Source organism: Salminus brasiliensis, chromosome 22 (assembly GCF_030463535.1).
Source record: "Salminus brasiliensis chromosome 22, fSalBra1.hap2, whole genome shotgun sequence".
NCBI lineage: Eukaryota > Metazoa > Chordata > Actinopteri > Characiformes > Bryconidae > Salminus > Salminus brasiliensis.
Window position 1 is genome coordinate 19,686,263 of NC_132899.1, and position 13,705 is coordinate 19,699,967.

A 13,705-nucleotide genomic window follows, 5' to 3' on the forward strand; every position below is an offset into this window, starting at 1 on the left:
GCAGTTTTCAGAATTTACCTGCACTGCCTGTGTCCTCCTCTGTCCCCTCTGTCACCCCACATGAAATGCACACAGAGCCACAAAGGCAATTAAAAGCTCTTGGAGAGCTTTTAGAGGTCACCCATGGTTACAAGCTCACAGTTGCTCCGGTGATAAATTAAAACGTCTAGGCCATTTTGACTTAGTAACTGGCTATTCTACAGAAGGGGTCTCCCTACTACTCATGTGCTCTTTTTAATGTGGTAAATTGTAGCCTGAATAAAGCCAGGACTGCATCCTGGAATTGTGGTTTCTGATGCTCTTGTCTTCTGTAATCTTAAACTGATTCTCATGTTATGTTTTAGCAAAAACATTACTTGATAACTTTTCCAGTTGAAACCATTATAAAAAAAAATGGGAGTTGTGATGGACACCTATGAAGAAGGGCATGTCGTTATGATATTATGAGGCTCTTCACTGTATGATGAAGCAAAACCAAAGCATACTGACAAGAGGGCTGGGAATGCCAGGGGAACCCACTCTTGTTCACATGTAACTCGATTTGAAGGCTGCACCTGACAGCTTGTGATTCCCTACCTTAATCCTACATAATCCCTCAGGCTCTTCCTCTCTTGTTTTCTTTCCAGTCATCATGATAGTGCCAACTAATTCCACTAAAATGCAATTGCAGAGAAGGTGTGAAACATCAGAGGAGATATTCTCTGGAGTCCTGTTTTGGTTCTACCTCATCCAATGAAGTTTATTTTGTTCGGCGAAAATGACTGCACCTATCAGTGTAGTGTTTGTTTGTTTTTTTCATCTGGCCCGTTTTCCTGCCACCGTACTTCCATCCCTGCACTGAGGCAGAAGTGCGAAAGCTTCACAGGCATTCCAGCTCCCGCTGCTAATACACAAAGCCCTCGCTGTATAGTAATTAGTCAAAGTTATCAGCTGTGCTGTTAAAATTCCATGGCTAACGTGTCTGGAAAGTGTTTATACAACGTTTATAATGGTCAGATTGCTGGGCGTTCCATGTTAGATGCTGGACAGCCTAGGTCAGGCTGGGTGTGTATGAGTGGAAATACTCCCCAGGGCTCTTTTAGTACATTAGTGTTCTACCAATAGTTCCTCTCATCTCAGCTTAACCCTTCTCATCGCGCTAGACTGACCTGGGGGAGCAGGAACGACTGAGAGCATTTTGGAGTGCCTATTGTTACATAACTTCACGGCTCTTGTTTGAAGTTGTTATGAAGTATGACTTGTTTGGAACAGTGTCCTGAAAAATATGCTAGAATTGCAGTATCACAATGACATATCGAAACTCTTATTCTGTATTTATCCTTGTTTTTACCTCAGTTTAAGATGCCAAAGAATGCATTTATAGAATATTTTAGGTAGTAGGTGGGTTCTCACATATTATAGCATAGGTTTAACACTGTAACACTGTTGCACTGAGTCTTATGAAATTCCTGAGATAATGTTTTTGTCTTCTCTGTAAGATATGCTGTTAACAAGCTGAAAAGTTTGCAGTTGGTTAGCTTTTACTCCCCACTCGCTTTCCCTAGTTTGGCTTTATCGAGTCTTACTAGGGGGAAAAAATTGCTTTCCCTTTTGAAATGTGTTTAACTCCACTTTCCCAGCCAACATGCTCATGTGGGGCTCACTTGAGTGAAATGTGGGCTAGGCTAGGTGGGTTCCAGGTGGGCATGGGCTCTGAGCAGGTTTGTACTTGTTTTTTTACTGGGACCCAGTTGGCTTCACAAATGGGCCCCATTGTTACAGCCCACGGTAATCTCACATGGGACCCATACAGGACCCGTATGCAGTGTACAACCTAGATGGGGCCCACATTTAATCCTTCCTGGTCCCATCACTGACCCTGGTGGGCATCCATATGTGAGGCCAACGTGGAACCCGAGGACAAAACTTTCTGGATCCCAGCCGGGCTGCCCATACAGGCCCCACATGGATATGTTAGCTAAGTTGGTAGTCAGGTGAGGTAGTCCAGTTTGTTTTCAAAGAAGTGGATGTTAAAGATAAATGATAAAAGTCACTTGGCCAATGTTAGCTTTTAGCCTAGCGCAGATCACCATTTGCTCATCCTCACTTCATCATGGACACAACCTTGATCGCAAGGCCTAGTATGTCTAGCAACCCATATTCTCTTAACTAGCAGAGGCTGGAGGTCATGTGTGCTTTGCAGTATCAACAACACAATATTCTCCCAAAGTTTCCAGAGTGTTTTCTACTTGGGCTTTTGCTTGTAGGCTGGGTTCATGTACATTTTGGGAGAGTAAATATAGTCAATATAGTCAAGACTGCCACAAAAACGGCTTGGCTTTTGGAATTGGCCTGTTTTCTACCACTGTTTTGCTTGTGCCAGGTTTTCTTTTGAAGGAGGACACAAAAGCATTTGCTATTCATGGTCTGCGAGTTCTCATTTTTAACAATGACAAATTAAATGTAGTTTGCCATTCTAAGGCATCTTTAAAAATCTGTGAGCATTTTTTAATGAATAGTAATAGTCTACAATAACCTGTAATAACATCTTGTTACATTAACCCTTTTCCATTTTCCTATACTGCAACCACTCTGGAAATACAAGTGTTATACAGCAATAATAAGTCAAATGTATGTTTGATATTAGGTACAAGCTTGGATTCTCAGGGTGAAAGAAGGAAGACTGTGTTTTCAGCTTGAGAGTACAGTGCCTCTTCTTAATTAGGCAGCTCAGCAGGGTGCCCTGCTTCTTATCCTGCATTCTTCAGATAACATTGAGAGAACTGGTTAGGTGAAATGCCATTGTTTACAGGTCTAGCGCAGTCATTTAGCTTTGCATTTCTATTCTCTTCACAAATCCTACTGACAGCCAGAGGTCACAATGATTGAGGAGAATTATCAATGTCGAAGGCTGAGTAAAGACTGCAGCAATCAATAAAATCATTAGCCCTTAGCAGCGGATGGTGGTGTCCCTTTCAGCCAAGCTGATGAGTATTGGGTATAGACAGATGTGATGCTGCAGTGGTACAAACTGTGGTCAGCTGTGTTCATTTATTCTTCCTGATTCCCAGGATTTTTTTAAAACACTGTTTCTGTAGAGCGTTGTACAAAACACCTGTATGTCATTAAAATGGTAGCTGATGACTCAAGACAGTTTGTGAATGCATTTGTAATTATCTTTAGACATTAACTGGAGAAAAAAAATAATCCATCTGGCAAGTCACATTTCATCCTTTTGCTGGTCCAAGAGGTCCCTTGACATTACCTCCATAACCTTACCAAAATCCTGCTCCAATAAATCAATCTTGCTTTATTTCCTCAGTGCAGTTTGGCTTAGCCCAAAACCACATTACTAATTAATCCAATCAGGCCTGAAGCAGCTGCCACACTGGGAAGTTGAGAGTATAGTAAATGGATTTGGTGTCTCACTGTGCTCTGGTGGGGGGTTGGGGCTCACACCATTTGCTGTAACACTGATAGACAATGAACCGGAACACAGTAACATCTCACCCATAAAAAGCTAATCATGTCCTGATCTTTCAGGCATCAAGGCATGTTTAGATATTTATCCCTATATTCATTTTCCAGCAAGAATATGAATAACCATAACAGCAAAAACCTCAAAATCTCCAAAATGCCAACTTTACAGGAGAAGGAAAAAACATCTTAACTTCCGATGGAAGTCATTTTCGGAAAATCTCTATTGGTCCATTCATCATGAGATTTGGAGACAGTGTAAAGAACAACTGTCACATTCAGTTCATTCAAAAGTAGAGATACAAGGCTTTTGCCTGACTTTGCCTGAATTCAGTGTTTGTGAGACGTCACAAAAACCAATCCATTCAATCTACAGTAGTTTAGCTCCGCCTATTTGCGATGAAGTTATACGGAGTGCTCCTGTCTGGATGGCTTTTTCAGTGAGGTACAATACACACTTAAAATACATGGCATTTGGCTGACACTCTTATTTAGAGCAACCAAAGGACTCTTATTGATGTAACGGGGTCTGCTTGGAGCCAAAAAGGCAATTTAACCCTAGTCTGCAGCACCAATGCAGCTACTTGGAACAAAAGCAAATCACATATCTTGCACATGCAAAAATGACTAAATTAAACTTGTTAGCTGTAAGTTAGCTCAGACCTATAGCGTCAGAAAGGTACAGCATGTTGGCCCAAAAACATGACCTTAAACACTGTTTACAACAAGAGCTCAAGGCAGTCTAAAATTATAAACATATACAAACTACATACTGTTTTCCATAGCAATGATTCTGCCTGTTTAATGGGATATCTAAGGGATAAAGTGAGTTTGAAAAACGGTTGTGTAAATCGCTACATAAACCCTCACAAACTTCATATAGTGTAACAAAATGATTGCATCAAAATTCAGCATAAGTTTAATATTTAGTCTTCAGTTTCTCAGTGTCTCCAGCTGGACACAAAGTGGCACCGAACCTCCTTTCCTCGCCAGATGAAGCATTCTCTTGGAACATGCTGATGGGCCAACAGTGACATCACCACAAGCACTGCATCTATAAATAGATCTGTGACGACTGCTGTTTTGGTTTAATGTTTCATCACCCAAGGACAGCGTATGTATATCTAATCTAGAAGACATGTTAAATAAGGTAGAATTCCTAGCTGAAGGCAGCGAAGCTCTGATACATATGACACCTCTGAATAACAAGAGGCCTACTGGCTCCCCAACAAAACCATCTGCAAGAAGGAGGATCAGGTCTCACTGGACTGCCTCTGGATAGGATAGCCATATTGGTATTTTCGCACACTGAAACTCATCTCCTAAAATTCCTCCTTGCTAGAAGATCAATTAGGCATTTTTCCACATAAATATATAGATTTTCAAGATAAGAGGTGGCTTTTAGGCATTATTTGTGTCAAAGTCATCTATAATTTATTCATTCCTTAGCAATACAAAAAACTATGTACAGTGCGTAGAAACAATCAGGTTTCCCAACTAAAACTTGACCTTAGAAGTGTGAATATAGGTTCCGGGTTCAAACGTTAACTCCACTACTAGCTTAACATTAACATTTATATAGCCTCTTATTATATCGCACGGACAATCGGTCTAGGAAAACTGAAATCAAAGGCTTTCGTGAGGTGCTGCTGCAAGAAAAGCAAAGTGGTGCCAAGCAATGGTCCTCCTTTTCAGTCTCTTCCCTTATACTGGAGGAACCACATGAACAAAAGGCATAGGTTTCCGTAGGCTTGGATTCTGTTGATACTACAGCCTATCAGATCTATCACATATTCCTCAGACACAAAGGGCAGCTGCACAGCAAATACTAAGTATGGAAGAAGCAATTCAATACTGTGTGACACATAAAGGTCAAATCCATTTTCTCCTGACCCCGTGGCCATCTGGAACGATTCCTTTGTTCAGAGATTCACCGGCGAAAAAAATCCTACAATAACACAAAGTCCATTATGGAGGTTCTAGTGAGAAAGCCGCGTCTTGAAAGGGCCCTGAAGACGCTCATCTCTTTTTCTTGCTGTGCCTCACCATCTTTTTCCTTTTAAGGATCATCTCATACAGTTTCTCCAGGCCTGGCTGAAGGCCTTGGCCATCCACTGCGCTACAGCCTTGTACATGATGAAGGGTGTTGGCGCTCAGTTCGTGCACTGCCAGGACTTTCTCCACCTCGCTGACAGCCAGCGCAACCGGAAGATCCTGTTTGTTGGCCAACACTAGCACTGGCACACCCTGGTTCTCTGACGTGCGCGTGATTTTATGCAGCTCCACCTTGGCCTCCTCCATGCGTTCGGCTTCAGTGGAGTCCACCACAAAGACCATGCCGTCTGTACGCCGTGTGTACGACTTCCACAAGGGCCGCAGCTTATCCTGACCGCCAACGTCCCACACCTGGAAAGTGATGGCTCGGCCGTTGCCCACCGGCACTTTGATCTTCTCCGTGTTGAAGCCCTTGGTCGGAATGGTCTTGACAAACTCCTTCAGCTTGAGTCTGTAGAGAAGGGACGTCTTGCCAGCAGAGTCCAGCCCGATGACCACCACATGGAGAGACTGGAAGTTAGGCAGGAAGGGTGTGTTGGGGGCAATCTCAGTCAGTTGGTTTCCCATGGCAATCTGGTTTTCTCACTCTCCTGTGAGAGGCAGCAGGCTCGTCTGTGCTGTTTTAAGTGTTTGGCATTTGCACCTACTTCAAAGGTACTGCAGGCAGACGGAGGGGCAATGAGACCACAGGGTTGAGCCTAATCAAAGCAAACACAACAGCTGGTTACTATCAAAGATGCCTAAGAGACAGCAGTAACAGTGCTCAGCTAGAGGGGTTGCCCCTTTAATCAGCCTCCTCTGGGATAAAAATCAATTGGACATGATTTCTGCTTTCTTATTTTAGAACCAGGAGAGCACAAGAACCCACTAGCACTTCTACAGTTCACAGAACAACGTCCTGACTGCTGTACGTCAGTCGCAGTACGTGGGTTTGTGGAATAGCCATTAAAATGAAGGGTCCTGGATCACAGATTGACTCTATCAGTACACTAAGGCGTCTGGGAAAAAAACAACGAAAGGAATACAGGTCATTCTAAGAGCGGCGGTGTAATTCTCAGACTGTAACTGGGTGGTGAGGGTTCTCCATGCCTAATCCTCTTAAGACTGCTGAGCAGAAATAGATTTCTTACAGCAATCTACACGCCACGTTAATGCTGTCTGTGGGATAAATTCAATGAGTAGGCCTTGTTTATCCATGACTTACACTTACTTTTGTCTACAAACGACAAAGACTTGTTGTTTATTTAAAAAGGAACAGGGAAAGTAACATTATATCCTCAAATAATGACATGTACAAAGCTCAAATTAATAAAAGTAGGCTATTCTTTTAAAATGTTAATTAGTCTTGTCCTGCGAGGGAGATACTGGTAAGTAATACTAGCTAGTGGATTAGAAAATAGCCTCTGCTTGGTCAGTACTCAGTAGCTATATGGGATAGCCTGATAGACTAGCTGAAGTTTTTTGAACCATCCTCCGTGTACTAAAAAAGCCCTGAAGCCCCTGACACACACACACACACACACACACACACACACACACACATCACGAAGCTGTCGAAAAAAGTGCATTCAGTATAATCTGAAAACGGGACACGCGCAGTGCTCCATTACAGGACACCTATAGAAGAGACACTGAAAATCACAGCGGCTCAAAACTACTTACCTAATGGACTTTTATGCCGTGAAGGGCAAACGATAACGTCCAGTTGACTCTTCGTCTCCAAACGATCGTCATTTTCCGTGTCCGCCGTGTCCGCCGAGTCCACCGTGCTGCCGCTCTCCCCGATAGAAGGCAATAGGAAGGAGGCACGCGCGCTACATCCAACAACAACCTGCATGTGACGTCACCAGCACGCTTCACTTCTCCCGGCGCAACGGCGTCATTTCATTGACCACCCGTATTCCGACAGAGCCCGCCTCGTTTGATCTATGATTGGCTACTAGTACCCCCTCCTGCGTATTCTGCGCTAGGATTGGTTGGAATTGTTCCCGTGCTGCGTTCGGATTGGCTAGCAGACAACACGGTCCAGACCTGGCGTGGAACACGGCGTCTGTCTGAGGACGGGTGGAGAGGGCCATGTGCGCCCTTGCAGCGCCATCTGGTGGCCGATTAGTGTGATTAGGGGAGAAATGGCTTTTTGGGAAAACGAAACTAGCCGATAAATGTAAGCAGCTTCACACAGAAGGCAAACTAAAAGGATTATAGGTGGTTCTTCAACTCGTTGCAACAGAAGAACACAGTTTGGTGTTTTTTTTTATTTAAAAGCACGCAATTTAAGCTTCCAAAAATATTCTTTGACTCTTAAAAGGAGGCTTCTCGTATAACAGTACAGAACCATTGCCTTTACTGAACCACCACTGAAGAGCCTTACTTGTACGAGAGTATACAAAACACACCAGCACTCGTCAGAGGAGCAATCTGACAATTAGATGACATCTCCTCCTCATGTTTATGAAGAATCTCAAAGTAAGGAGTTATCTAACATCAGGTCCCATCAGCTCCCACAGATCTGAGTGAGTGTTATGTAAAATGCATACACTGTCTCCAGATCAGCAGTTCTTCAGCAGTGTTTACTGTCAGGAGTTACATAACAGGAGGGCAACTGCAGCCTGCATCTTTCGTAGGCAGATATCATGGAATACGTCATTCTACACGTAGATTTGGGGGAAATATTGGTGTTTTTTCAGCCCAGTGTTTTTTAAGTCCTGAGGACCAACTTCTTCTTATGATTTCTATTCTATTCCCTCGCCAACACACCTGATCCACACCTGCTCTCTATCTCGACTAATTGCTATTTATCAGGCTATTCATGAGCTGGATCAAGTGTGCTGGGGCAGATGAAACTTTGCAAGGCTGTGATCACTCTTGAAACCCACCGATCTAGCCTAAACACAAAGCTTGGGCTTACCCATACCCATAACCCATAAAGCGACCGCAAACACTGTCAGCACTGATGTTGTTTCATCCAGCTTCAAATAGCAACTTTACAGGAGAAGGGAAACCCCGTCTTAACTTAATGTCTTAACCTAACTACTTTTTTTATTTTGAAGCATTTCCATTTGTTCATTCATCTCGACATTAGGGCACAATATAGATTTATATTATGTAAAAAATGGGAAATCTTTGTTTTCCAAATATCAGCTACTGAAATGTAAAAGATGTTGTTTGAAGTGTTGGATAAATGCCCCATGGAAGCCAGTGGCAGTTTTTGTTTATGACGCAGTAACTGGCATTGTGATGTCACAAGCACGTTGCCTTTGGCTTGGGCTTCTGTCCTCTTGTTGTTTCAGGGCGTTGCTAAGAAACGCGCGAGCCGTCAAACTCCCGCAGAGTAGGGTCAATGTGGCCATTGGCGTGCGCAGACTCTTCAAAGGGCTGAAGCTGGTGAGTCCAATACAGATAATAGTGCTGTTTGTTTGGAGTGTCCATCTGTCGCAGGTGTTTGTAATAATGAAAACTTACACACTCTTACAAGCACTTCAGTGCAGTAGTTTTTTCTACCATTACCAGACTTAATGTTACTGCATTTAGTTGTTTACTTAATGTTCAGTAGTTTGCCAAAACTTTGTTTAGTAACCGTCTGAACGTCCTGCATTAAGAGCATTAAGAGAGCATGCATTCATAAGCAGCTAATAAATCCGTTCAGTGGGGTTTTTCCTAACATGTGTGCAATAACAAAGGACACCTCTCAGCATTTGAGCTTGAATTACTTTAGTCAGGAAATGGAGACTCTCATGTTACGTTCCGCTGAATAGTCACATAAATCCATCTCCCTCTCAGGTCCTTCACCAGGCGGTGTAAGATGTCAGCAATGCACTGGGAGGCCCGCCGTCGCCAGAATGTGTTGGACCGCAGGATGGCCAGCAAAACTAAGCAGGGTCTCACAGCGAGCGTATGTGTTTAATTCAGGGCAGATTTGGTCTCTGGAGCTCATGCCATCCTTTGTCTCATTAATGTTGCATGTGTTGCTGTTGTGTCAACTGCCCTGTGGAAAAGCACATGCCACATGTTTGTATTTGATGTACATGGTGCCCTCTGATTTTGGTGGTGCTGTAGGCAGACAGACAGACGCAAAGGACCATGGTGGAGGGCCAGAATGAGACACCTGTAACACCCACAGTGTCCGGTGAACCTCTGGGTATGTTATGCACTGAGTTCGAACACTAGAACGGGTATGGTTTCTAATTGTTGTTTGGCTTTCTTAGCCATATATATATATATATATATATATATTTACCCTGCTGCTGAAGGCAAACTGTAGACATCCAAGTGGTCGTTTATGGGTTTGCCATAGGCTGTCAGACACCACTTTTTTAATTTATTTTCATTTCTGGTCGAAATGATCGTTAAGTACAGTTTTAGTGTTAAAAAAAAACAGAAGACATATCTTTAATGGACATTTACACAAAGCAGTTATATTCTGGGGTGGCCAGTCCATTGTTCTAAGAACATCAGTAGCTCATTGGTTTTATAAGTACATCTTAAACCCAACAGTATGCTTGAAGTCTAGATGTCCTCCAGAGGGTATTGCCTGATGTAGAGTACTCCATTGCTTCAGTGAAAGATTTAGACTTGTCAGCATTGATATTTTGTAGAACCCATGAAGCGGCAACAATCACTGTCAGCATCGTCACTGTTTCATCTATCTTCAAATAGCAACTTATTTAGGAGCATTTTTCTTGGTCCATCTTGACATTTTGACACCATGTAAAAAATAACTGATTTACATTACAGTCACTTGTTCAAATGCGAGTGCAGGGAAGCCAGTGGCAATTGTTTTTGTACTTACTGTACATTAAGTATTAATATCTCAGATATCATCCATGTCATCCATAGAACCTTACTCCACATCTCAGGTGTCAGGTTTCAGTGTTCTACTGCACATGTGGCGCTTGATTATTATTGACTCAGGGGGGCGGAGTTTAGTGAAAGCTGTAACATGACTGGTGCTCTTCAGTTTGAAAGCGCTTCATATATTCACTTTGTATACACGCTTAAAATAGTTTCTTTAAGCAATGCATTGAAGAACTATTAGTGGTTCCATAAAAAAAGTTTGTAGATTTCTTTGTGTTGTTTGAAGGTTTGTGAATGTGAGGAACTTTTACATCAGGTAAAGGCTCTTTAAACCTTTGAAAGTTCTACACACGCATCTCTTTTACAAACATGGTTCTTAATGAAGCCAAAAGCGGTCCATCCCTGGCATTAGTCAAAGAACCCTTTGTAGCATATTGTTCTCCCAGGTCGCATACACAAGTAATGACTCTTTGATTCTGCAAAAGGTAAAGCATAGTTGAGGGACATGTATGACCATTTTCTGCCGGACACTGAAAATTAACATGCTTACTTACCTAACATACACAATGGCACTTTTGACCAGAAATCCAATAAATACAGGGGTGGTCTCTGATTTTTGCTCAGTACTATAGAGAAGAGATCGACCGAAACAGATTTTTCGATTACCGATGCTGATGTTTAGAGGTCAGGGTCAGGCTATGGCCGATATGTGGTGCCAATTTTTTTGGCCGATATCTAGAAGTTTTCTGCCTATTTGCATGCTAAAACGTCACACTAATAACAACCAGTGGATGCACAACCTTTCAGAACTTAACATCCTCTTTTATTGAACACTGACTTGAACCATCTTTATAAATAAAAAAAAAAACTATTATGTGTGTGAAGCAACACTTCATAGTTTACTAGTAACATATAGTAAATACATGGCCATAGAACTCTGAAATATTACAATTTAGGCCTTACCTTTATCTACAAGGATGGTTGTTGCTGTTATCTTCCAAAAGTTTTGGCCTGGGGTCCTCCACATGCGGCAGCAGCACACCAGCAACATGGGGGTACCCGTGGACATGCCTGACTTTAAATCGGATATTGGCTGATGCCCATATATTAAAAAATGGCAAATATCGGCCCGATATATCAGCAGAGCGATATATTGGTCGACCTCTACTGTAGAGCACCCTTTCTTTAAAACTAGTCTGGTTTGGCTTCTCAAGTATGCTCAAACAAGCACAGCTTCTCTCATCAGGTGACCATGCACAGATTTACAATACACAGTAAAAATCCAAATGAATAAAAGCATTTCAGTATGCTGATGTTTTCATACCCGCAGTGATTGATAAGAAGATCCTCTGCCGCTGTCAACTTGAAAGGAGAGAGCAATATAGCGGCAAGATTGAAAACCGATACACAGTGAGTGTGTTACTTTTGCTTGCCACTTTCAGGGCAGCAAGGGGGTATTTCACAAAGCATGATTTATCAGTAAAGCTGGGTATCTTAACCCCAGAGTTAGGGCTGTCCAGTAGAAATGGAGCCTTTTGGACAGGCTTGACTTTGCCCATATGTTACTTGGCAGCATGAGAAATGTAACCTCCCAGGTTGCTATTGGGGGTTTTTGTAAGCCATATCAGATCCAATTTATGTTCCAGGGACGCAAATATGTTGATAATTGTGTTTGTAATTACGATTTGAGAGTTTATTGTTATTGTAATGGATGTTAGTTCTAAAGAGGAGTATTTGTTTTGTGATTTATTTCAAGTAAACCTCTGAATAACCTGAAATGAAAATGATTAGTGCAAGAATAGCATTCCTTTTAAGGAATAAAGTTTAGGTCGTCACTATTCCAGTGTGGTCTTCAAAACACAGGTTTATGATAGTGTACCATTCCTTATTTAAAGGAGATTCCTCTGGGAAAGAGCTATTAAAGCTCACCAGACTGGAAAAAGGTTGCAAAGCCATTTCTAAATGGTTTGGCCATCTAGTATAAGGCAGATGGTGGAAATTCCCATAAGAAATCGTTGTGGACGTCCTGCAAATATCACTCATTGCAAATAAATATATAACTATACATGATATTACTATTACACAGAATGCCAGGGTAAGAACTAGCATACAGTCCTCTTTTGCATTCAAAAGAGTCATGTCAGTGTTCATGAGTCCACCATCAAGCACACACTGAACAAGAATTGTGTGCATGGCAGGATGGCAAGAAGGAAATCACTACTTTTAAAAAAGGAACACTGCTTCCTATCTAACATTTGCTCAGCACCAAGTGAATAAGCCAAAAGACTATTGGAAGATAAATTAATTCTAAATAGAACTGTATGAAATTGTATGTATTCTTAAATGAGTAGATAATCAAAACTGTTAAGCATGGCGGTGGCAGTATCATCAGTATCATGGTTTGGGGCTGCTTTGCTGCCTCAGGTCAAATACAGCTTGCCACTATTGATGGATATATGAATTCTGGGTTGTATCTTCAGAAGAATGTCATGCTATCTACCCGTGCTGAACTGACACTTAATCAGTAAGTAGTCAAAACAGCAACCCAAGGAAGAAATAGTAAAAGCATAAGAAATTAAACATATTGGAGGGGCCAAATCATAAGTCTAGACCTCAGCACGATAGAATGTAGTGGAAAGGGCTAAAAATTGCAGTTCTTTTCTGGAAGCCCACCAGTGTCATTGTGTTGAAGCAGCAATGGACCAAAATCCCTCCAGCCTTTGGTGCAGGATAGCTGACCAGTTACTAAAATACCATGAAGTAAGTTGCTGCTAAATGCGGTCACACCAGTTATTGAAAGCAAAGATTCACATGATTTTTTCCAACAATGTTGGGTAAATAAATAAATAAATGTAAGGGTTCACAAACAATCTAGCTGCAGTGTAACAGCCGAACTTCCATTCTTTACAAAGAAGAGTGTGTTTGGACATGAAGCACAACATTTGTATCAGAGCAGTCTAAAATATATACAGGAACTCTCCCAAAAGGTGTAATCCTTACATGACAATCTTAGGAAGTATTAGGAAGTTTAAGTATTAGATAAGAAATGATGCATGTATGCATGTTTGTTTTTTTTTGTTGTTGTTGTGTTCTTCATAGATCATTTATCCAGTAAAATCTCTTCTAAACTTTCCTCTAAACGTTCTTATATTGTTAATATGAAAACAAAAACATTTCCTAACACATACTTTACACTTTGTTTCAGTCTACACAGTATTCCCAGCAATGGTGAAGATGAGGGCTACAGATCTTACTGCAGCTCCACAGCCCAACGTACATGCTGCAGTTGCTCCTTTCACATTGCATATGAAAATGACACTGTAAACAACATCATAATAAATAAAAGGAATTTAACCACAAACCGTCCTATGAGTCTACTTAAAAATGTAAACAGGAATGG

General features: G+C 41.7%; 1 protein-coding gene across 1 annotated transcript; it reads right to left on the bottom strand.

Annotated features, from left to right (window-relative positions):
* Positions 1-4,198: 4,198 nt before the first annotated feature.
* Positions 4,199-7,309, bottom strand: arl4d (ADP-ribosylation factor-like 4D). The gene is made up of 2 exons (XM_072666940.1): positions 7,174-7,309; positions 4,199-6,209 (listed from the first exon to the last, which is right to left on the bottom strand). Exon 2 carries the CDS (start codon positions 6,076-6,078, stop codon positions 5,476-5,478), a length of 603 nt encoding a protein of 200 aa, XP_072523041.1. The 5' UTR covers positions 6,079-6,209; positions 7,174-7,309; the 3' UTR covers positions 4,199-5,475.
* Positions 7,310-13,705: the final 6,396 nt, after the last annotated feature.